The sequence below is a fragment of the Python bivittatus genome, unplaced genomic scaffold, assembly GCF_059951505.1.
Source record: "Python bivittatus isolate LINGU-HERP-01145 unplaced genomic scaffold, Pbiv_v1 ctg000350_np1212, whole genome shotgun sequence".
In the NCBI taxonomy this organism is placed as follows: domain Eukaryota; kingdom Metazoa; phylum Chordata; class Lepidosauria; order Squamata; family Pythonidae; genus Python; species Python bivittatus.
In genome coordinates, this window is record NW_028277074.1 from 13,751,355 (window position 1) to 13,776,511 (window position 25,157).

Below are 25,157 nucleotides of genomic sequence, written 5' to 3' on the forward strand. Positions count from 1 at the left end.
GTAAAAACAGACACTGATGTATAATTTGATTGAGAGCCTCTTCCATTTACCTCAAATAGAATCTGTGCTAGGATTGCAAGATTTAAACCTAAGAGTAACTATGCCATCATGAAGAAGCCCAGGAAGCTGAATGGCACAAATATATGTGGCTTCAAGGCTAGACTAACAGGTCCCAGATGTAATCATAAACCAGCTGTGCTTGGATGGAACTCATCTGTCTGGAGCATAAAAGCTCACACCACTTACTAAGCGAATCATTAGAAATTTTCCATATTTGGTAGTTGGATTTAGTGAGACACTGTCTACTAGCCATGTCTCCTGCTTGATACTGCTGTCTATGGTACCTGGACCAGACTTACTTCTTGCTTATTCTGTGTGGTGAATTGATTACCACTCTGTAAACTTAGCTGTCTATGACTACTGCTTCCGGCTTTCCAACCAGAACAGAACAGTATGTCACATCTAGATACACTCCAACTAACCAGTAATATTGTGGGTTTGCTAAAGATTCTTATAGTCAGTGCAGCAATATATTGCTTACAAAGGAACAGGACCTTTCATCTGAATATAACAATGGTTCCAAATCATAAGAATGGCAGTAAAGATAAGAGCTCAAGCTGACGTAAATTTATATAAATTTCGGGGTGCAGTAAAGGACCCTCTGTTTAACTCCTTTTTGAAATTTTCTAAGGTCATAGATTTATAATTTCCAAAAGAACTAGCTATGGTAATCTAATGCAGAAGGGGAAACACATTGCCTATTTTCTTTTTTGAGGCTGAAAGTCTCTGTCTAAGAGAATTTAGACAAAGAACTTTGAAATATTCTATAATTTTAGGACTTTTTTGCCAGGGACCGTAGGATTGATCCTTAACTATAATAATGATTAAATATTGCAGTAGCATTGCATTAGAAACAGTGCTTATTTACATTGCTATGTCATAGTCTCTGTTATATAAACAGAGTATTTAAAACATGATTTTAAATACTCAGCAGGCAAATATGAAATTCAAAACAGAAAATTGGCTTAATTTTAGTAACAATTATAGTTCCCAAAAGATATAAAAAATATATGTTTGACCACAATAATTTCAACATGCTTGTCAGAGTCAGTCTGGAAAGAGCAATTGAGCGTATTTCCATGTGACCTACAATCCTTTCTCTCCATTCTTTCATAGTACTTATGCAGATGGGGAAATAATCCATAAAATTATATCTGACAAGAAAGGAACACAAGAAAACTGCTGGGAAATGCAACTTAGTAAAGCACATTTGTTAAGTTTAATAAGATGGTGTCATCTGACCACAAGAAGTCACATTTTTATCAGTATATTAAAAAGATTAGTATAATATTGTTCAGGAAGAAACACAAAATTGAATGAGGAAACAGAAAAGTCATAAGAAAAGCAATACTAATATAAATAGGAAGGATAAAGAACCCCTTCCAGATTCAGGTTCATCATGAAATGTTGCTTTTTCTTTCTTATTAATTCTTCCAGAAACAGATGGCGACAACAGCACGTATATTGTTTGACATATTTGTTTATATCATCATGTGACGACTGCAAGTGTCAAAATTTATTAAAAAATTATTGAATGCTTTCAGTAATATAACCCAAACTTGTGAACAGTTTCTTTCTGAAACCAGCTGAATTGGAGTAGTTTCTTTCATACAATTTTAATATTTGGATCTGAAAAAAAATAAATGTAAATTGGAGTCTCATTAAAAGATGTTCTATTAAAGTCTTTAGGAAAGCAATTAATGTGGACCAGATTGACAAGTAGATAAAATCTGCACAGCCTGAACCCTGTTGTCATTTAGGAAAGCCTTTTCATAGCAAGGCCTAGGACAGTAGTAATACTACTAATATTAGTATTTTGTTCTTTGGTTCCATGTGGTGCATATAGTAATAGATATTATCTTTGCTATCATTACTATCTTATTTTTCCTATTTTTGCTATTGTTTGCCTAGAGTCATTTGGATGGTTGAGGTAGCCTAAAAATTGAATCATTAAATAAATAAGAAAATGAAGAAAAGACTCAGAGAAGTCAGCTAGAGTGACTTGCAGGAGACAGCTACCAGGATAGGAGTTCAAAATGATATCAGAGAATGCTTTGTTATGTCTCAAGATTAGATAGGCATTGCAATATTAGGAAAACATGGATTTATGAGGGGCATTATGATAGACATTGACTGGATTGCATACATTAAATAGTTAAAATATTAATATCAGGAGAAAAAGACATTTTGATTGCAAAAAGTGTCCAGGTAACATAGAATGTTATGAAGCATCTTACTTTATTATCCATCGACAAACAAGATTTGAACTATAGGGTTCTGGATAATGAATAGAATGGAAAGATCCAGACAAGCCAACTAGAATGAATTTTCCATCACAGGGTGTAGCTGTAAATACAGGATCAGAAAAAAATGGTTTCAGGATTTGATGAAAATAAAACAATCTGATTGTATTTCAAAGTATTTTGCTTTTGATTGAGTAAACATTGGTAATGGTAAAAACATGTCCATTTAAAAAGTAGTTTGAATTATTAGAAAACAGAATTTAGGAGCTTTAATTTATTTTTACTCTCTAGAGTAAGTTCTGGCTGGCTCACATGAAATTCTAATCATAAAACCAATCAATTTAAAAATTACAAAAATTATTAAACAATCAACAAAAAACACCCCTGCAAAATAATATTTCAAGCCACAAAGAATGCCTAAAGAGTTGAGTTACTGACAGTCAATGCCCCTTTTTATGTTACGTAACCCATACTTTTTTTTGTTTTGTTTTTTATGTATCTGCTTAATAAAATTGGTTCAGAGGTTCTACATCACTCTGGATTTTTAGAAAGTGCTACTATTATTCACATTTTAGTACATCAGTAGTTCTTACAGTATTTTCTAAGGCTGAATTAAGGCATTGAAGGTGTTAGAGTTGCTTAATTTTATGAAAGGAAGGCTTCCTGTGTTACCCATTACCTATATTTTACCTGAGATGCTAACTGATATACTGGAACCATTAAAATTATACCTTTCCAGTGCTATGTCATTCATACCCCTAGCAAATGCTGAACTCAAGAGCACTAAAGTAACATTATGGGGACATGTTGTAGTTCTTTGAAAGGAAATATATTATTTTGTGGGCAAAATATTAATGCTATGTACATTATTAATGTACAATCACCCATTCATTAGGTGTTTCACATGTTACAGAAGTGCCTTTGTCAGTTGCGGAATGTAAAAACAACTAGAAATCAAAAGCCGCAAAATGTAATGTGCCATTATATTGCAGATATCTTTTTTTCTGCTTTTTGTGAATTCTTCTTAAAGGTGCTTCTTGTTATTGTTGTTTAGTCGTTAAGTCATGTCCGACTCTTCGTGACCCCATGAACCATATTGTGCCAGGCCTTCCTGTCCTTCACTGCCTCCCTGAGTTTGCTCAGTTTCATGCTCATTGCTTCAGTGATGCTATCTAACCATCTCATCCTCTGCCGTCCTCTTCTCCTTTTGCCTTCAATCTTTCCCAGCATCAGGGTCTTCTCCAAAGAGATCTCTCTTCGCATTAGGTGACCAAAGTATCTGAGCTTGAGCTTCATTATCGATCCTTCCAATGAGCAGTCAGGGTTGATTTCCTTTAAGATTGACTGATTTGACCTCCTAGCAGTCCAGGGGACTCTCAAGAGTCTTCTCCAGCACCACAGTTCAAAGGCATCAATTCTTCGGCGCTCAGCCTTCTTTATGGTCCAGCTCTCACAGCCATACATTACTACTGGAAAAACCATAGCTTTGACTATGTGGATCTTTGTCGGCAAGGTGACGTCTCTGCTTTTTAATATGCTATCTAGGCTTGCCATAGCTTTCCTCCCAAGGAGCAAGTGTCTTTTAATTTCATGGCTGCAGTCTCCATCTGCGGTGATCTTGGAGCCCAAATAAATGAAGTCTGTTACTGCTTCCATTTCTACCCCTTCTATTTGCCAGGAATTGATGGGTCCAAATGCTATGCCAGTTTTTTTAATGTTGAGTTTCAAGCCAGCTTTTGCACTCTCCTCGTTCACCCTCATCAAGAGGCTCTTTAGTTCTTCACTTTCTGCCATTAGGGTGGTATCGTCCGCATATCTGAGGTTGTTGATGATTCTCCCTGCAATCTTAATTCCGGCTTGTGATTCTTCCAGCCTGGCATTTCTCATGATGTACTCTGCATATAGGTTAAATAAGCAGGGTGACAGTATACAGCCTTGTCGTACACCTTTCCCTATTTTGAACCAATTGGTTGTTCCATGACCGGTTCTAACTATTGCTTCTTGTCCCGCGTACAGATTTCTCAGGAGACAGGTAAGGTGGTCTGGTACTCCCATCTCTTTAAGAATTTGCCACAGTTTGTTGTGATCGACACAGTCAAAGGCTTTTGCATAGTCAATGAAGCAGAAGTAGGTATTTTCTGAAACTCTCGTGCTTTCTCCATGATCCAGCGAATGTTGGCGATTTGATCTCTAGTTCCTCTGCCTCTTCGAAACCCAGCTTGTACATCCGGTAGTTCTTGGTTCATGTATTGCTGAAGCCTAGCTTGTAGGATTTTGAGCATAACCTTGCTAGCATGTGAAATGAGTGCAATTGTGCGATAGTTTGAGCATTCTTTGGCATTGCCCTTCTTTGGAATTGGAACGTAAACTGACCTTTTCCAATTCCGTGGCCACTGTTGCGTTTTCCAAACTTGCTGGCATATTGAGTGCAAAAGTGCTTCTAGCCCCCTCAGTTTCTCTATTTAGAGCTGTAAATATTTAGGAATAATGATCAAAACTTTATATTGCTATCCCACCACAAATCTATCATCCCACACTTGGCGGACACCAAGTGGTATGGGAAAATGGAACTTAACATCTTGATTCCATATGATTATTATTGGAACCTCTGTATAAGGATATTAACATAACTATATATTTAGTAATACAAGTGAGCTTCTCTAAGTAAGTGATAAGTTATTCTTGGTGGAGACTTTTGAGTTAATTTAGCTAGAAAAAATCAAGACTGTATCACAGAGACTTTTACATGTTAAACATACAATGAGAATAATCTAGTGATTATTAATTAAGTTTAGCTTTCTCAGTTCTATCTATCTGGATTTTTCAGTGAGTCTTAGTAGTGAATGAGTTAATTAATTTCATGGCTGGAAGATTGAAAAGAGAACACTTTGTATCTCTCTAAAATGTTTCTACATTTCAAGCTGTGAGGTATTAATCTTCTCTAACTTTTATACTAGGTAACAATTTGCATATATTCATTGTAGTTTCCTTGTTATCTACTTGATAGCCAGTGAAGAATGAACACTCCCCCCTCTCTCTTTTGTTTGAATGGCTTTAAATGTCACTAACAAAGTGGTTAAATAAATATTTTATGTGGAGTCCTTGGCATTCTCTGAGCTTGGTTTTTTTTCTTGCAGACATTTTGTTACTGAGCTAGATAACATCTTCAGTGCTAGAAGGGAGTGGGGTTTGCTCTCTGTTTACATGCAGTGGCATGCCCTGCAGTGTTGGTGGGGGTTGTTTTCTCTTTGGTAGTTCCTTGATTAGGGTAATGTTTACTGCTTGATTTTTTATTTGGTGTTAATCCTGGTGTTAATCCCTGTTTATCTAGGTATAGGCTGCTGGCAAGGAGGTGTCCTGGTCTTTTTGTTTCCTTTTTAGGTTTTTTATTGTCTTTTTTTAATGTTATGTAAATGTGGCTTATGTCTATGTCCCTGTTGATGGCTGACTTGTCTGAATACCAAGCTTCCAGGAATTCCCTTGAATTTTTGGATTTACCTTGGTCTAAGATGCTGACAGTTTCCCAGTTGAAACTATGGTTGAGTCTGTCTATGTACTGTCTGATTAAGGAGTTTTCTTTGTGTCTTCTGACTGCTAGTTAGTGTTCATGGATGCACTCTGCTAGCCTTTTGGTTTACTTAAGATGTCTGGAGGGCTTTAGCTGGTTTGTGTGCTACAGAAATGCCATGTTGTTGTAATAATCTGTTGGTTGTTTCTGAGATGTTTCTGATGTATGGCAGTGTTATTCTTTTCATAGCTTCTGTTGGTTGTGCTGTAGTGGATTGAATGGTCTGGCACTTTTTGATAAGGTTGCATGGGTATCCATTTTGTTGCAAGATGTTGTATGGGTAGTCTGTTTCCTTTTTCTGGTGTTTTCTGGAACTATGAAATCAGCCAGAAGTCACCCAATTTCATTCAGGATTTAGCCAAATCCAGTGCACAACTGTTAAGTATTACCGTAAGAATAATTCAAAGCAATAGAGAATCATATTCCAGCATCATATATTGATTTTGTTTAGCATAAAAGTTAAATACATGCATAATAATATAAGATTCCTTTGTAGGCTATAACTATTTTTTATGGTATTGATTTTTTGTGTTTTGTGTGTATATGTGTATGTGTGTGTACATGCGTGCCTTTGAGCCAGTGTTGACTTCTGGTGACTCCCTGGACCAGTCCCTCCAGTTTTCTTGGCAAGGTTCTTCAGAAGTAGTTTGCCATTGCCACTTCATAGGGCTGAGAGAAAGTGACTGGCCCAAGATCACCCAGCTAGCTTTGTGCCTAAGGTAGGACTGTAACTCATGCTTTCTGGTTTATAGACAGATGTCTTAGCCACTTTACCAAACTAGCTCTCATATAGTATTGATATACCCACAATAAACTATTTATTAATATTCTTAGAAGGAAAAGTATTGGTAAAAGGTCAAGCTTGAAGAATATATATCTGAGAAGTAAAACAAAAGAAAAGAAAAACCCAACTCTGCATTGCCTTTATTTTTATTTTTAAACTTTCATGATATTAAATATTCCCCTGGAAATTCAAAGACTAATTACAGAATTCTTACCACATTTTTTTTCATATTCATCAGAGCCATCTGGGCAGTTCGGTATTCCATCACAAATTAATTCCTTTCTGATGCAGCTTACACCATCAGCACAAAGTTCATCTGAAGGTAAACATTTCCCTAAAGTATATTTTAAAAAGAAAATAAAATAGAATACATCGTTGATTTAGCTTCCTGAAATAGAAATTATTCCAACCATAGAATATAACCATAAAACTATCCAGGAAGCACGTCACTTTCTCGACATATTTCCAGGAACAGTCAATTCAAGGGACTCCTTAACATATAACTAAAAATTCCATAATTCATTTGTCTGAAAAAGTTCTACGTTTCACATAGATATATCCTCTGTGATGTGAATATGCCATGACGATTGATGCAATAAAGTAAGATACAGTAGCTACTCATCTAAAATAAAACTTTGAAAGTGGCTTTAGAATGAATTGGATTCTCCCTTTGTTGTTATCTTGCACTTGAGAATAAAAATGGGCTTGCTTTTTAGTGGCTTTTTATTGAGACTTTTGTGCAGAAGAGGGGCCGTAAATACATTCAGTAAGCTGTCATAAAGAATTAGTATTATATTAAATAATGTTGGAGGTTAATGATCACAGTAAATGTTCAAAGTTATTTGTATAAATAGATAAAAGTGCTGACTTATGCCTTCCTTCAACAGGATGTGTTCTCATTATATTGTAAACCTAACCCTGCTATTAATGGTGAGAAAGTTCAGCCTTGGTTAAATCCAATGGCAAAAATTATACAATTTCAAGGCTAATTTTTTGCTGATATTAACAACAGGCTATTTTCTTAATTTAATTTAATTTAATTTAATTTAATTTATTCCTTCTTTCTTCTTCTTCTGAAAACTAAACCACAATGCCATCTACTGGAGAAAGAAAATGAATCCATTGGAAATGTTTTCTTTGGTTACTGGTTTTCTTTCCAATAGAGAATGAAATACACACACACACACACACACACACACACACTTTAATTCTTGAAACTCTTTTTGAAATATACATTTAAAATTAGGTTTATTTATTATAATATTTACCAATTATTATGGTTTCTAATTATTAAAATAGATAGAAATTAGTTCACTATTGCAGACAAGTACAATTATGAACTTTTTGAAGTAAAAAATGCTAAAAATTGAGGTTATTTCTCTTATGAAATATAGATAGATGGAAGTTACGGTACTGCTCATCATTTGAATCCAGGTTTTTAAAAATTAACTATGAATGTTTGAGTGGGAAAATTAAATGGACAAAACATAATTTGATTATACATATACCCAGAATTTTTAATGATGCATTTTTGTTCATTTTTTATCATGTCACATTCTATATATTAACTTAAATGATATCAGAGTAGGGATTTAATGTGCTCAAACCTGGAAAGCAAAAGTTTCATTCACAAAACAAAAACTAAAATGACAATTGTTTATAAAGCAATTTATGTTCTGGAGAGTTTGTAAAATATTTTGGGCATGCCAAATACTGTGTACAAATTTTTCTATAATTAATTAATAAAATATGTATTTACTAACCAGGTGTTGTCGAAGCACTGCTTGTACTAGATATTCCCAAACCTGCAAAGTGAACCAAACAAATAAAAGAAGAAGGAGGAGGAGGAGGAGGAGGAGGAGGAGGAGTATAATTTTGTCAAGCAATTTTCATTAATTAATTAAACTATAGTATGCAGTGATACATTCTATATTTACTAACCAGGTGTTGTCAAAGGACTGCTGGTACTAGATATTCCCAAACCTGTAAGTGAATCAAACAAACAAAACAAAGAAGGAAAAAAAAAGGATAATTTTGTCAAGCAATTTTCATTAATTAATAAACTATAATATGCAGTTTTACATTCTATATTTACTAACCAGGTGTCGTCAAAGGATTGCTTGTACTAGATATTCCCAAACCTGCAAAGTGAACCAAACAAACAAAAGAAGAAGAAGGAGGAGGAGGAGGATAATTTTGTCAAGCAATTTTCATTAATTAATTAAATTATAGTATGCAGTGATACATTCTATATTTACTAACCAGGTGTTGTCAAAGGACTGCTGGTACTAGATATTCCCAAACCTGTAAGTGAATCAAACAAACAAAAGAAAGAAGGAAAAAAAAAAGGTTAATTTTGTCAAGCAATTTTCATTAATTAATAAACTATAATATGCAGTTTTACATTCTATATTTACTAACCAGGTGTTGTCAAAGGACTGCTTGTACTAGATATTCCCAAACCTGAAAAGTGAACCAAACAAACTTAATAAATAACATAACAATTCTGAACTATGTTTCTAAATTAATTTTTATTTATTATTGGCACTTTACACAATAATGCAAAAAAGTAAATGACTTTGACCAATGAATTGGTCAGGCATCATCAATTACTTTGTTCTGATTTCCCATGCAATTAGCTTATAAATTTGTTTTTACTAACAAGGTATTACTCAAGGTTTCCTTGTATTAAACATTCAAAAATCTGTGAAACAGAAAATAAAACAAAAAAATGAACCTCTCCCCACATTATTTAAATCAATTGTTTGTTCCAATCGGTTGAAAGCTCAATATAAAAAAATGCTTTTTGGTTTAGTAGTGAGAAGTTATCATGGTTTTGTTCAGATCCCTGACTTTATATTCTTTAAATAGATTGCGTGTTATTATGTTTTTATATTGTTAAATTCCTAACAATACCTAGAGTTGAATCATCACAGAACTATTTAGAATTTGGTCTTACTTCTAAATCAAGCAGTATTGGTCCTTAACACATTTTCTAGGAAGTATAATTGAAAATAGTTGTACTTATTATAGGACTCTACAGATATTTGGGAAACCTGTTTATACATTTTCAACTGCTGTGGAGCAACATATCAAGCTTTAACTTTTTGAATCATGCTCTTTAAGATGCTCCTTTAATCTTTGTTAAAATATCTGACAAATTACAGAATATTCTGTATTTTCTATTCTTGTACATGAGGGATAGGCAACCAACTGACCACTTTAATCATTGATGTATTGTTGGTATATGATGCCAGAGAAATTATCTAGGATGTATAGAGGCACTTCAAATTTATGTTGGAAATGTGAACAACATGAAGGGACATTTTATCATGCTTGGTGGACACATAAAAAACTAAAAAAAAAAAAAAAAAAGGATTCAAATACATACTTTGATATAGATGATTTTAAAGATTAATATTCAATTGAAGCCAGAACTTTTCCTTTTCGGACTAATGAATAAACAGAAAAAAGCCATGGAAGATTATTTCAATATATGATTACTGCAATGAGATTATTATATACTCAGAGATGGAAATATTCAACACTACCCACTATGGAGGAATGGTTGGTGAAATTGACAGATCTTGGTGAGATGGATAAACTAATTTCTTTGATTAGAGAAAAACACTATCTATATTTATTGGTGACTAGAAACCTCTTTTAGCCTTTTAATATTGTCTGTGGGGTTTTCTTGGCAAGGATACTGGAGTGGGTTGCCATTTCCTTTTCCAGTGGACCACGTTTTGTCAGAACTCTTCTCCATGACCTGTCCATCTTGGGTGGTTTTGCATGGCATAGCTCATGGCTTTATTGAGTTAAGCAAACCCCTTCACCATGACATGATGCTGGGAAAGATTGAAGGCAAAAGGAGAAGGGGACAGCAGAGGATGAGATGGTTAGATAGCATCACCAAAGCAATGAACATGAAATTGAGCAGACTCTGGGAGGCACTGAAAGACAGGAAGGCCTGGCGCAATATGGTTTATGGGGTCACGAAGAGTCAGACACAACTTAATGACTGAACAACAAAGAAACCTCTTATGGACTTTTTGCATAAAAATGAAAAAAATGAACTTGTGCTTTATGGTTTTCATAATTAGACAGGATAGAATATAGAAGGAAGAGTATTATGATGTATCTTTAGAGAGAGAGGTTAAAATATAATTGTACTTATAATTGCTGTGAAAAATATTGGAAGCCACTGCTTTGTATTTTTTTTCTCTCCTTTCTATTTTTCTTTAACTTTTTTCTTTTCTTGCACTTTTTGCTTTCACTTTGCTTTCTTTCTTTTTCTCTTTTCTTCCTTTATTTTATATTAGTTTGTATTAGCTTTTATCTTATTTTTTAAAAGTTTTAATAAAAATTATATACAACTTTAATCATATTGCCACAACTTTCCATTATTTTTAGGGAGAAGAAAAACATACAAAATATTGTTTTAGGCTGAACATATCAAAGCCAACAAATAAATAAGTCTACTAACAACAGCAGGTCATGTACTTCCTATCCAAGTAGTCTCAGAAACACTAACAAAGTCAGACCTAGTTACTCTTTGTGTAGGAGAGCTTCATGAAAGTCCAGGACTGTAGGTCACACTTGGAAATGAAAAGATATCTCAAGAAGGCAATGGCAAATATCTTCTATTTTATTGTAAACAAGACTACCTGTGTGCCTACAAGGTAGACCAGATTAAGAAATCAATGCCATCTAGGTCAGGACTACTTTTATTATAACAGCTATAGCAACAGTCTGAATATGCTTTCCGCATCTTCCCTTCATCTTCATGTGAACTAGGTAGGGGTCTGAGACTTTTTTCAAATTAGGTTTTGGAGTGGGGTCAAACCCCACTTACTATATCTGACCATTGCCTTGGCAGTGGCTCTTCCTCTTGTTCTCCAAGGCAATTCCCTATGTCCTCTACAGCCTATGAAATGACTACGAGTCAAGCTCAATCTGAGTGAATCTTTAGTTTTACAATAATGTATCATTTAATATCCCAATCCCTGTTTGCTTGAGTAATGTCACTGCATTGTTCCAGCCACTGAAAGTTGACCATCTCATAACAGTACTCAGATGATGAAATAAGTAGTATTATATGTCCCATACTAAAAAAAAAAAAAAAAAACCCTAAGAATTTTAGAGATAAAAATTAATACAATATATTTTTCCAGTGGAAAGAAACTGCTGCCAAACCCATTATTGTATCTCTGTTACAATATGCATAAATGTAAATATGCAGAGTAATGTAAAAATTAAAAATTAAACTAATATAAAGGAAGAATTAACGTAAAAATTAAAAGAATGTTAGGAGGAATTAAAAATATCTTTTTCACCTTGGGGAGGAATTTCCCAATAAGCACTTCCTGCATTCCTTCATATTAACTCAAATTGCCCAGTTGTAGTCATTAACATGGTGATTCTTGCTTGGAAGGCACAAAGAAGCATTACAGCTATTTTGTATTTGTTCTCATAAGTAGTTCAATACAATATATTTCAGCTGCTATTAATACTTTTAAGGCTGGTGTTCTAACTGCAGCTGTAGCTGGGGCAGAAGGATCTGGCCAGAGTAATTCATGTTGCATTGCCACCCAGCCAGGCTACTGCAGCACCCTTTAGATGGGTCTGCCTTTAAAGACTACCTGGAAAATGCAACTGGTCAGTGCTTGGCCCATGTGCTTCCTGGTTGTTGTTGTTGGGAGCATGTAGCACTGATTTTGTGGGGCCTGCACTGGTTACCAGTTGGTTTCCAGGTACAATTTAAGGTTCTGGTATTAATGTATAAAGCCTTTTAAGTCTTGTACTTGGATACCTACAGGAATATCTGATCCAATCAGTATGGCCTGACCTGTTAGAACAGCTAGGGAGAAACAATTTATAATCCAACATTTCTGAGATACAAGTGGGCTGCTTGTCTTTGGCACGCCGGTACTTTGGAACAGCCTCTTGATAGTTTTCTGAAAAATGCAAAAAACCTGAATTGCTTTGGAGTTAGAAGAATACTTCTAATCAGTGAAATGGAGAGCAGTTATGATGCTACTATTGCCCATCTGTTTCTGTACTGTCTCTTCTATAGGGATATCTATACAGTCCCCTTAATGCAAACATTTCCAGGTGTTCTGAATGATTTTATGTCAGCTATTTACTTGAAGCCAAAGATTCTAAATTTACACATCAAGTAGCAAAATTCTACTTAGCAGTCTGCAGAGTACAGCACTGCCACACAGAGGAGCAGAATATGTAGGAAATGTGATCTTCTTTAGAAGATCTTCTAGAAAAGAGTGATCTTCTTTGATTAGTGCATATTATGTGTTATAAACTGATTTTATGTAATCTGTATATCATTTATTTGATTACCTGAAGCAAAGTCATGAATCTTAAATATTGGTCTGAGATCATAATGAAGTTTACTGACTGATTAAACGTGGTACTCCTAAAGAAATCTAGTGGTGAAAAAATTAACTCTTTAATTCTGTCAGATTTTGGGAGGCAATTCCTAGAACACCTGAGATCAGACTGTTGATACTAGTGATAAATCATCAAAAATCAACAATATGATTTTCTATATTTTAAATCAAATAAAATAGCTGCATTTAGCCTCCAATAGTCTTAGAACACCTATTAAAAGGTGTTTTAAAAGGCTGGGTGGTGGGAGGGGAGGGGAACTGGAAAGTATTCAAAAAGTGAAAATTCTTCTGCATTATCAAAGTAAAACAATCTCATCCTTAAAATATGGGATAAACTTTAAGAGATCAATTCATATATAGGAACCAAAGACAAGTAATGAGAACTTTTATGCCAAATGCAGGATTTTTTTTTTTTTTTAATTTGGGGTTTTTCCAAGTAGTTTCAGTTTGGAGTTCAAGTTCAGAATGTGAAATATGCTACTTTAAATATTCCTAAAGAATGTAAGTTATAAAATACATTTTCTGAAACTTCATGGCTTATAACAATTAAAAATCAGCAAAATATTGTATATTTGTTAGGTACTAAATAAATTACTTCAGTTTTAATAATTATCAGATTCAGTGCTGAAAGCAGAACAGCAGATCCTGAATCTCAAATAATATTTGGTCAAGCATTTTAAAGCTCAGCTCTATTATTAAAATATGTTTTTAAGCCCTGAAAATTATTTTATTGGGTATGAAGCCTCCCCCTGCCACACACACTTGCCAATCATATATTCATGCGAGACCATGTTGTTGATATTTATTCCTGCTGGAAGAAAATATTCCACCTTTCATCCCATCTTCAGTTTTCAAACTGGGCATAATTTTCATTTTTAACTCAGTTTTCTTCATGGTATAATTTTGGTAACATATGTGCATGTGTACATACTGATGTTTGTGCATGCAGTTGTGTGCATGTGGTGATCACTAATATTTTAGAATGGATAGTTCTGAAAACCAGAGAAAGAGTTGTTGACGTGAACAGAAATATGGGGAGGAAGATGCCAGTGTTGAAGCAAGAATCAGCCAAAAATAGGTAATTAAATAGCACTTTTCTATGTATTAAAAAAATGTGGATTACCTGTTATTTCGATGCTGTTCACATCAATAGTAAGAGTCTGTAAAAGTTCACTCTTATTTGCTTTGATGCCATAGACCAATTCATTCTTTATCTTTACTTCAGACACCAGTCGTACAAAGAAAAGCTCGAACTGTACAATTATGCTACCATTTCTGGCCAAATGAAAACAACAATGACAAAAAATAGTCAACAAATATAAATTAACTTGTTACTGAATAACAAATGAATGAGCAGGATCTTGGCACTAGAATAGAATGTTTCTTAATGGCTGTAATTTCCCCCAAAATCTTGCTTTTACAAGATGATACACTCCTAAGTGTGGAATACGGAAATTGTTTGTAGCAAATGGAAATTTAAAGGCAAAAAAGGAGAGAAAATATTTTTAGCTGAAGTCTTAAAATGTTTATTTTGTTTAAAATATGCTTGCTTCCCCTCCCACTTTGATTAAATTGGTCCCAGTGCAGCTCCTGATACTTACTGAAAAATTAATATAGACCCCAGCATCCAAAATTTTTCCAACTCTTTTCTACTGTATTATGCAAAGAACAGATAAGTGTGTGACAGAACAATGAATAGAAATGGGTACATAAGAACTCTTAATGGATTCTTATTTTCTAATTAAACTCTGTTTTAACAGGGAAGTGCAGTCTTTCTGAATGACTGGCCATCAGAACATGTGCAAAAGATTTGGGATTCAGTCAGTGGTATTGCTATAAAAACTCCTGGAGAACCACTGGCAGTACAGACAACAGTGAGTTAAATAGGACAGTGGCCCATATCAGCATATTAGCTCCTATTTTCTTAATCATATTAGTTTAAAAAAAGAAATGGAATCAGACACCTTGTCTTAATTAGGTAGCAAGTCATGTTTGCGACAAGACAATGATATTAATAAATGGTCTGATAAAATCTAATTGAAAAGATTGCAAGGTAACACAGTTTATAGCCCTGCTTAACCAGCCTGAGACCAATGAGGAAATTATGATTATGAAAACTCAGAATGAAGATGTAAACTCAGAGGTGTCCACAGTATCCAGAATTATGATCTGTTATTGCCTGCCCTGTTCCCTTGTGGGCATTCATGTATATGCTCAGCAAGGACAGTAAGGAAGGAGTATAATATTACAAACAATTGTGGTACAATGGTTGAAACTAATTAACATGATGTAGGTTTCTAATTTAACTTTTAAATAATTTAAATTCAAAATTTAAACATGAAGATTAATTTTAAAAAGTTAAATTGCAAAACTTTCTGTCCATTGCTAAATTAAGATTAGCAAAATCAATTTTCCTAAGGATATGTGGGGTCTTCACATAAGAGTTATAATTACCCAATACCTTGCCCTTATTTTCACTGGAAAGACATTTTTTCAAGGAGTTGTACCATAGAACTATAAAATAAATCTTTTTAATCATATTGCCCACCCAACAGAAATTCATGAGAGCACCAGGTAAATTACACTTGATATTCTTGAAGATTGTCATGTTAACATGTTATTCATGGCCCCCACAGGTTGTACATTCTTGGCTTATAGCTTTATCTTGACTATATAGCATGGCTCTAGGTGAAATATACTGTGTTTTGCTTCATTTTATCATATCTTCTTAGTCTTTATAAATGTTACCCAATTCATCCAAGAAATAAAAAGGTTACAGGAAAATATTTAAAAATATTATTTGTTGATTTTGCCAAAGGAGTTAATCACCCTGAGACAAATCCACCTACTCTCTGAAAGTCCAAAGAATATAGTAAACCTATCTTAACTTCACTACCCATATCCTATTACTGATGTGACATCAAATGTTTCTTTCTACTGTCTTTTGACTGGAACACTGGCATTTTCCTCTCTCTCTCTCTCTCTCTCTCTCTCTCTCTCTCTCCCCCTCCCTCCCTCCCTCCCTCCCTCCCTCTCTCTCCCTCCCTCCCTCTCTCTCTCTCTCTCAATTTCAAATTGATTTTCTTATTTCCAGTTATTCTCTATATCAATTTCTCTGTTTCTAGCAAAATTAGGACTGAGAATGGTGTATGACACTATAATTTTGCATGTTGAAGTGAAGAAACATTTGTTTGTGGTCACAGAGCAACAGTGACCTTTTGTTTTTTAAAGACCTATATCAGCATTCTGTCACTGATGCAGCTATGGGTAAGAGATGATTAATCCTTTTATGGTCAAAGGGAAGGCTGCAGTGTACTCAGACTTTTCCTTTAATTTCTTCAATGATTCCTATAATCCTCTAGGCAATTCTTTCTATACTATTTTTCTGACTTACCAGAATTTGAAGTATGAAATCAGATTACCCCAAAGAACATACCAATGCATGTCTCTTATGGAAAAATTGTAAGGAAATATTATTTGAATTAAAAGGATACATGTTCTTCTGCAGAAAAAGCAATGAAATCAAAGGTCTACAAGTTGGGTGTGTTTGTTTTACAAACCATTCAACAAAGACAGCTGAAGTCTAAAGCTGGTTGAACAGCCATCCTCTGGGTTCACATATCACAGTTAAACCACAATTTGTTAACCTATGGCTTATTGAATAAATTACAAATGGATAGGTTTGCACATTTTAACCCATGGTTTTAAAACGCAATGGCAAGATGCACACAGCAGATTAAACCAAAGCCAAACAAGCCACATTAACCAGGAGACTGTGTCAGGGCCTAACTATGCCCCATATTAATTGTCCCTTATATTAAACTGTTGTTTTAATATTCTATATTAAAATTAACTTGACTTTTAGTACCTCGCTCTGTATCAATGGCTACACACTTAATAAAGTTAAAGTTGCAACCTGAACTAAACCACATCGAATTATAATTATATGTCAAGTGTATGGGAGTATACTCCTTTTCTATTTTATCACTGTTAAATACCATGTATGAAGGAAGATTTCATGAACCTCACATTTTGGGAAGTGAACGCTAGAAACCTCTACAAATTATACATATAATGTGATTTAAAACCTCATATTTAAAGTCAGGTTTTTGGGCTATGATGAATGTCACAGGTTCTTTTTAAACTATACCCAATTTGATTGACTCAGACTCAAAAAATCCACCAAAAGCACTGGACCCTAGACACTTGGATTTTCATATCTTCCTATAAGGGTTGGGGAGATGTTTTATTTTTTTTGGGGGGGGGGGCGGAACTATCCAAGATACAAAAGCGAAATATGCAAACACATATGTGCAAGTTCTTTCTATGACTACTATCACTCTATTTCTATTACTACTGATACTATATAATTTTCTCTATACTATATTCTGCTACTATTACTATTACTATTTTTTAAAAATCCATTCAATATGTCCAGTTCTTGGAGACTGCCTGGACAAGTCCCTGCAGTTTTCTTGGCAAGGTTTTTCAGAAGTGGATTGTCATTGCCTCCTTTCTAGGACTGACAGAAAGTGACTGGCCCAAGATCACCTAGCTGGCTTTGTGCCTAAGCTAGGGCTAGAACTCAGAGTCTCCAAATTTCTAGCCTGATGCCTTAACCACTACACCAAACTGGCTTTCACTATGACTATATTTTCACTATGACTGCACCCTATACTATTCTACTTCTATGCTATATTATACTATTACTAGTATACAACAGTGTTGTACTCCTACAGACCCTGACCTGTCTTTAAATCCTCTCTCTCTCTGGAATTTATTCTATTATTTTTTTCTTCTTTATTAATGGGCAGCATGAAAAGCATTTGCAGTTTCCAACTCTGTGCTCGGCTTGGCTTTGCTGGCCTCTTCTTTTTCCTCTGAGCTCTTCAGTCTCTGTGAAGGAAACCACCTTCTTTTATTTGGCTGCCTTCTCTGTTTGTTGCTGCTGCAGAGCTTCCAAAACACATGCATCCCCTCCCCCCACCTGTTTCAAGGTAGCAGCTTTCATAAGCAAATCTGCGGTGCTGACGCTGGGGAGAAGGCTCAAGTAGGAGGGGAGGAAGGCAGCATGGGGGGCTGCAATTGTTCCTCAACAGCCTCCTCTTCCACAATGAACCACATGGATTCAGAACATGATCAGAATAACCCATCTGGAGCTGATACTGTCCTTCAGCAATCCAGAACCATGTCTGTGAACTCAGAGGGCAAAAATGTGACTGAGCTTATCTCACCCTGGAAACTAAATAGTCTTGAGGCTGGTTATGATCTGGAAAAGATTCCACTAGAAAATGCCAGAATTCTGGGATAGATTGTGAATGAGAAAGCTTCCCAGAAAGCAGCTATTGCTTCCATACTATTGCCAAGAAAACTCCTTAGATCCATCTCTAGTCACAGGTGTCAAGGTCAATTTTAGGAAATCTTTCCTGCATGAAAGTTTTAGACTATTGAAATGGATGTTGCTGTGGAAACATTTGTCTGTGCATATCTTCATTTTTATTCAAGCCAAACATTTCCCCTTTTATTTGACTTTTTATTTAATATAACATGATAGCCAATGCTATTGAATTTGAGAATGATAATCCTGTGTTTTAATAACATTAGCAAATACATACTTTCATTTTTTATTAAAGCAAAACATTTTCCCTTTTATTTAACTTATAGTATATTTAGTATAATATGACAGCTAAAACTATTGAACATTCTCACTAGAGAATGGTGATCCTATGTTTCAATAACATTAGCAGATGCATTAAACAATTGTTAAATTTAATGAGAAAATGCATCTTATTTCTTAAACAGATCTGATTAGGATGCAATGGGATATGGTCTAAAAAAAATTATTCCTGGAGAAATTCCTTTTCCATAGTCCTGCTACAGGGTAAAAAGAACCAATGTGTTTATACTGGTTATGGTGCTGGGATAACCAGTTCTAGTTCTCCCTTATGGAGGAGAAAGCTGATTGATTTGGGTGATTTTGGTCCAGTCACTCTTTCTTTCATCTCTAGAGTGGAAAGTAGTAAAATATTTTTTTACCAAATTGTGCCAGAGTAGCATGTTTTTATTACAACCCATAACTTTAAGGGCTTCATCCTGTAGTGGATTACCTTGGGCTGATAACTGCAAAGCAAAGGAACTTTCCCCCCACTTTTGATTCCCCCCCCCCTTTCATTTAATTTTACTACTACTCTCTCATTAAGGCCTGGAAGAAGGAAATTTTATTCAACTGTGGAATCTATACTGTGCATAGGACGCCCATCCAGGAACTCTAGAATTGCAGCCTTAGAAACAGATGAAGAAGAATAAACATGTTATAATTCTAGTGTCAGAGATCCTATGATTTCAGTGATATTTCAAGCATGTGTGCATAGTATCATCCTAATATTAATTGTCATTAAAATTAACTCACCTGAACTGTATAACTTTACTTCCCTTATATTCATTTTGAAGTTGACTTGAATATAATATATCATCCACCTAGATGTACAAAGATGAAAAATGCAAAACAAATGTGTAATATATTTTATAGGCCACTGCTAATATAGAAAATATAAAAAATGATATAAACTGAAAAAACTGAACCCTTCTTCCTAGAAAGGCAAGAAATATTTAGCTTTATTCCCTTCTACAAACTAATATAATTAGTATAAGTAATTAATTGACGTGAAGCTAGATAGATAGATAGATAGATAGATAGATAGATAGATAGATAGATAGATAGATAGATTTTGGTTAATTCAGCAGTTACATCTTTCTGCTCAGAAATGATGATCATGAGGGAAAGGGACACACACACATATGCACACCCAAACTGGTTTGCATCATTTTATAATTTAAACTTGCACACACTATTGAAAATGTCTGTAAATGGTGCAACAACAACTCTGATAACACTATTTCCATTTAAAAAACAAAACAAAACAAAACATAAAGAAAATACATTTTAATACTTTCTAAATACAGTGCAGGAAAAAAAAATCTATCCTCAGGATGTAGTTATCCCAGGGATTATCATGTGTGAAAAGGTGACTTGGAACCCAAATCTCCTGGCAACCATTTATTCAATATGATATATTAGACAAGTAGGTTGGGATTGAATGATCGGCATTTTACAATTTTAAAAACAATTAAGAAAAACAGGAACAAAATGTGTTGGATTATTTTTTTCTTTCCATGCTTTCTTTCCATGCTACCAATATAAATTTAGCCCCAAATCTATGTTTTAACATGGAAGGAAATCTGCTATTGGCACCAATGCCAGGTTTTGTCAGTGCAAATACAACTTCTGGATGGAGAAAATATTATCCATTCTTTATGGATGCCAGTAGCCATGGTTCCAGTTCTGTTACCTTCTGCTAGGCTATTATTTTAGGGACAAAAATAATACAAAACACTGCACTCATATACGTAGATGTCTCTCTCTCCTCTGTGAACGCATACATACACAGACACACAGACACACACACATGTCTGTATATCTACTACCTACTTAATATGTATGATTGGACAGAGTCCCTCCAACCAATGTTGCCTAATGGGATCCAGGAAGTGGGCCTTATCTGTTGTATCACCTGCCTCTCAAATAAAACCCCCAGAAATCCTTATGGCCCCCACCATGACCATGTTTAAAAAGTGTTTGAAAACTTGGCTTTATCCCCACGCCTTGGATTAGGGTGGATGGCAAACCTCTTATAGGGATTTTCTTTGGTTGGCTTACATGTTTCCTCCTCTGAACATACATGGCTCTTTTCTCTGTTTTATTTGTTCTTAGTGTTGTAATATTGTATTTTTTTTCAATAATTTTATTAAGATTTTAAAAAGAACAATAAAAGATAATACAAAGTAAAAGAAAAGAAAGAATACAAAACAAACAAACAAACTTTTAAGAAAGCAACTTCCCACCCTCATCCCAAGTAATAAACAATTTCATAATTTCACCCCTCTTAATTAAAAAAAAATATATAAAATCTTCATCCCATAACCCATCTCTTAGTAATAAAGAAATCAAATGTAACATCTTGTCCTTACCCAATTGTCATCAAAAAGTCCAAACAGAGCTCTAAAATCAGTTAACAAATATAAAACTCTACTTTCCACACCTCAACTGTTAACTGTAAGCAAAACCCTATTTAAAAAGCATAAAAAAGTATAAGCAAACAAAACATAAAGGTTAACATAACAAAAAGTGACAATTTCTCCTTTAAAAACAACTTACTCCAATATACAACTCATTCCAAATGCCAACCATTCCAAAGATAACCACCCCAAATAACAACCTTGAATGTTTATTCAAATAAACATTCAATATCTTAACTCTAAACTATTCATAACTACAATGTAATCCCGGCACCCTAATAGCAAAAAAAAAAAAAAAAGGACTAAAATTTAACCTAACAAAAAGAGCTAATCTGTCCTTTAAAAAAAAAAAAAAAATCACACAATTACATACTAAGGATATAGATACTAAGCAATTAGGATTCAGAAAATATCTATAAAATAAAGAATTTAAACACCAAATAAACAAATCTAGTATACATTTTTCCAGTTAAAATATCAGTAAATCCAAAAAGAACCACCCAGAGTAACATGCCCATTTTAACCCAGATCAAATAAGCTGATTTTATATTCTTTTTTTTTTTAATACAGAACAATCTTCCTCTGTAATCCATTCCAATAGTTGCTGATCCTTATTACAAATTTCTTCCAATCTTTAAGCAGTCTCTTTTTTAAATCCAATGAAAAATAATTCTTCCCATTACTTTCTCGGCTTGTCTTTTTTATTTCCTTCTTAATTTTTAAAACCTCATACAGTTTTCTTTTTGCATCTGATAGCAGGTTCTTATCCAAAGTTTCATTCCTGGAATGTATTGTATGTCTTGTTCTATAACATCTTGGTCTGAAAACAGACTCTTCTCAAAAAGACACAACTTAACTGCCATAATTGATCCAAAGTGCCAATGCAGTCCTCTGTGGAGTTTCTCAAAGATATCTCTAAACACCATGATAATTTATTTCCCACAAACATGCATTTATTCTTTAAATATAATTCCAAAGCCTTAATATTCAGTGTTCAACCAATGATTTTTGAATCCTTTAACTTTTTAAAATTTTCTATATCCAACACCCTCTTCATGGATCACTGCCTTGTTGTAGCGAAGGGGCTTGCGTAACTCAGTGAAGCCATGAGCTATGCCGTGCAGGGCCACCCAAGATGGACAGGTCATGACAGAGAGTTCTGACAAAATGTGGTCCACTGGAGAAGGAAATGGCAACCCACTCCAGTATCCTTGCCAAGAAAAACCCATGGGCAATGTCAAAAGGCTAAAAGATATGACGCGGGAAGATGAGCCCCTCAGTTTGGAAGGTGTCCAATATGCTACTGGGGAAGAGCAGAGGGCAATTCCAAGTAGCTCCAGAGAGAGTGAAGCAGCTGGGTCAAAGCTGAAAGGACGTTCAGCTGTGGATGTATATGGAAGTGAAAAGGAGATCCGATGTTGTAAAGAACAATATTGTATAGGAACCTGGAATGTAAGATCTATGAACCAAGGCAAGCTGGATGTGGTAAAACATGAGATGACAAGATTGAACATTGACATCTTCGGAATCAGCGAATTAAAATGGACAGGAATGGGTGAAATTAATTCAGGTGACCATTATATCTACTACTGTGGGCAAGAAACCCTTAGAAGAAATGCAGTAGCACTCATAGTCAATAAGAGAGTGGGAAATGCAGTAATGGGGTACAACCTCAAAAATGACAGAATAATCTCAGTGCAAATCCAAGGCAAACCATTCAACATCACAGTAATCCAAATCTATACCCCAACCACTGATGCCGAAGAAGCTGAAGTTGACCGCTTCTATGAAGACCTACAACACCTTCTAGAACTAGCACCAAAAAAAGATGTCCTTTTCATCATAGGGGATTGGAATGCTAAAGTAGGAAGTCAAGGAATAATTGGAACAGGCAAGTTTGGCCTTGGAGTACAAAACAAAGCAGGGCAAAGGCTAATAGAGTTCTGTCAAGAGAGCAAGCTAGTCATAGCAAACACTCTTTTCCAACAACACAAGGGATGACTCTACACATGGACATCACCAGATGGTCAATACCGAAACCAGACTGATTATATACTTTGCAGCCAAAGATGGAGAAGCTCTATACAGACAGCAAAAACAAGACCAGGAGCTGATTGTGGCTCAGATCATGAGCTTCTTACTGCAAAGTTCAGGCTTAAATTGAAGAACGTAGGGAAAACCACTAGACTGCTCAGGTATGACTTAGATCATATTCCTTGTGAATACACAGTGAAGGTGATGAATAGATTTAGAGGATTAGATTTGGTAGACTGAGTGCCTGAAGAACTATGGTTGGAGGTCTGTAACATTGTACAGGAAGCAGCAACTAAAACCATCCCAAAGAAAAAGAAATGCAAGAAAGCAAAATGGCTGTCTGATGAGGCTTTACAAATAGCTGTGGAAAGAAGGAATGCGAAAAGCAAGGGTGAATAGGAAAGATATAAGCAACTGAATGCGGATTTCCAGAGAATAGCAAGGAGAGATAAGAAGGCCTTCTTAAATGAACAGTGCAAAGAAATTGAGGAAAACAATAGAATGAGGAAGACTAGAGATCTCTTCAAGAAAATTGGAGATATCAAAGGAATGTTTAATGCAAAGATGGGCATGATAAAGGACAAAAGAGGCAGGGATCTAACAGAAGCAGAAAAGATTGAGAAGAGGTGGCAAGAATACACAGAAAAACTATACAAGAAAGATCTTAATGTCCCTGATGTCCATGCTGCTGTGATCACTGACCTTGAGCTGGACCTTCTAGAGACCGAAGTCAAGTGGGCCTTAGGAAGCATTACTAACAACAAAGCTAGCGGAGATGACAGTATTCCAGCTGAGTTATTTAAAATACTAAAAGATGATGCTGTTAAAGTGCTGCACTCAATATGCCAACAAATTTGGAAAATGCAACAGTGGCCACAGGATTGGAAAAGGTCAGTTTACATTCCAATCCCAAAGAAGGGCAAAGCCAAAGAATGCTCAAACTATTGCACAATTGCACTCATTTCACATGCTAGCAAGGTTATGCTCAAAATCCTACAACTAGGCTTCAGCAGTACGTGAACTGAGAACTACTGGATGTACAAGCTGGGTTTCGAAGAGGCAGAGGAACTAGAGATCAAATTGCCAACATTCGCTGGATCATGGAGAAAGCACGAGAGTTCCAGAAAAACATCTACTTCTGCTTCATTGACTATGCAAAAGGCTTCGATTGTGTGGATCACAACAAACTGTGGCAAATTCTTAAAGAGATGGGGGTACCAGACCACCTTACCTGTCTCCTGAGAAATCTGTATGCGGGCCAAGAAGCAACAGTTAGAACCGGTCATGGAACAACCAATTGGTTCAAAATAGGGAAAGGTGTACGACAAGGCTGTATACTGTCACCCTGCTTATTTAACTTATATGCAGAGTACATCATGAGAAATGCCAGGCTGCAAGAATCACAAGCCGGAATTACGATTGCAGGGAGAAATATCAACAACCTCAGATATGCGGACGATACCACCCTAATGGCAGAAAGTGAAGAAGAACTAAAGAGCTTCTTGATGAGGGTGAACGAGGAGAGTGCAAAAGCTGGCTTGAAACTCAACATTAAAAAAACTGGCATAGCATTTGGACCCATCAATTCCTGGCAAATAGAAGGGGTAGAAATGGAAGCAGTAACAGACTTCATTTATTTGGGCTCCAAGATCACCACAGACAGAGACTGCAGCCATGAAATTGAAAGACGCTTGCTCCTTGGGAGGAAAGCTATGGCAAACCTAGACAGCATATTAAAAAGCAGAGACATCACCTTGCTGACAAAGATCCGCATAATCAAAGCTATGGTTTTTCCAGTAGTAATGTATGGCTGTGAGAGCTGGACCATAAAGAAGGCTGAGCGCCGAAGAATTGATGCCTTTGAACTGTGGTGCTGGAGAAGACTCTTGAGAGTCCCCTGGACTGCTAGGAGGTCAACCCAGTCAATCTTAAAGGAAATCAACCCTGACTGCTCATTGGAAGGATCGATAATGAAGCTCAAGCTC

At 35.3% G+C, this 25,157-nt stretch overlaps 1 protein-coding gene across 6 annotated transcripts in view; it reads right to left on the reverse strand.

Moving 5' to 3' along the window:
- The window catches only part of TMPRSS15 (transmembrane serine protease 15), a 90,148-nt gene that overhangs the window by 60,321 nt on the left and 4,670 nt on the right, over nucleotides 1-25,157 (reverse strand). For 2 of the 6 annotated variants that reach the window (XM_088144597.1, XM_088144596.1), the window contains exons 3-11: nucleotides 19,472-19,539; nucleotides 14,186-14,337; nucleotides 9,077-9,118; nucleotides 8,918-8,959; nucleotides 8,755-8,796; nucleotides 8,597-8,638; nucleotides 8,419-8,460; nucleotides 6,870-6,989; nucleotides 2,298-2,406 (exon numbers count right to left, since the gene is read on the reverse strand). In XM_088144597.1, coding sequence (XP_088000723.1) covers nucleotides 2,298-2,406; nucleotides 6,870-6,989; nucleotides 8,419-8,460; nucleotides 8,597-8,638; nucleotides 8,755-8,796; nucleotides 8,918-8,959; nucleotides 9,077-9,118; nucleotides 14,186-14,337; nucleotides 19,472-19,539 — 659 coding nt within the window. The remainder of the gene's footprint in view (nucleotides 1-2,297; nucleotides 2,407-6,869; nucleotides 6,990-8,418; nucleotides 8,461-8,596; nucleotides 8,639-8,754; nucleotides 8,797-8,917; nucleotides 8,960-9,076; nucleotides 9,119-14,185; nucleotides 14,338-19,471; nucleotides 19,540-25,157) is intronic. The other 4 variants (XM_088144598.1, XM_088144599.1, XM_088144600.1 and 1 more) reach the window with 4 other exon arrangements.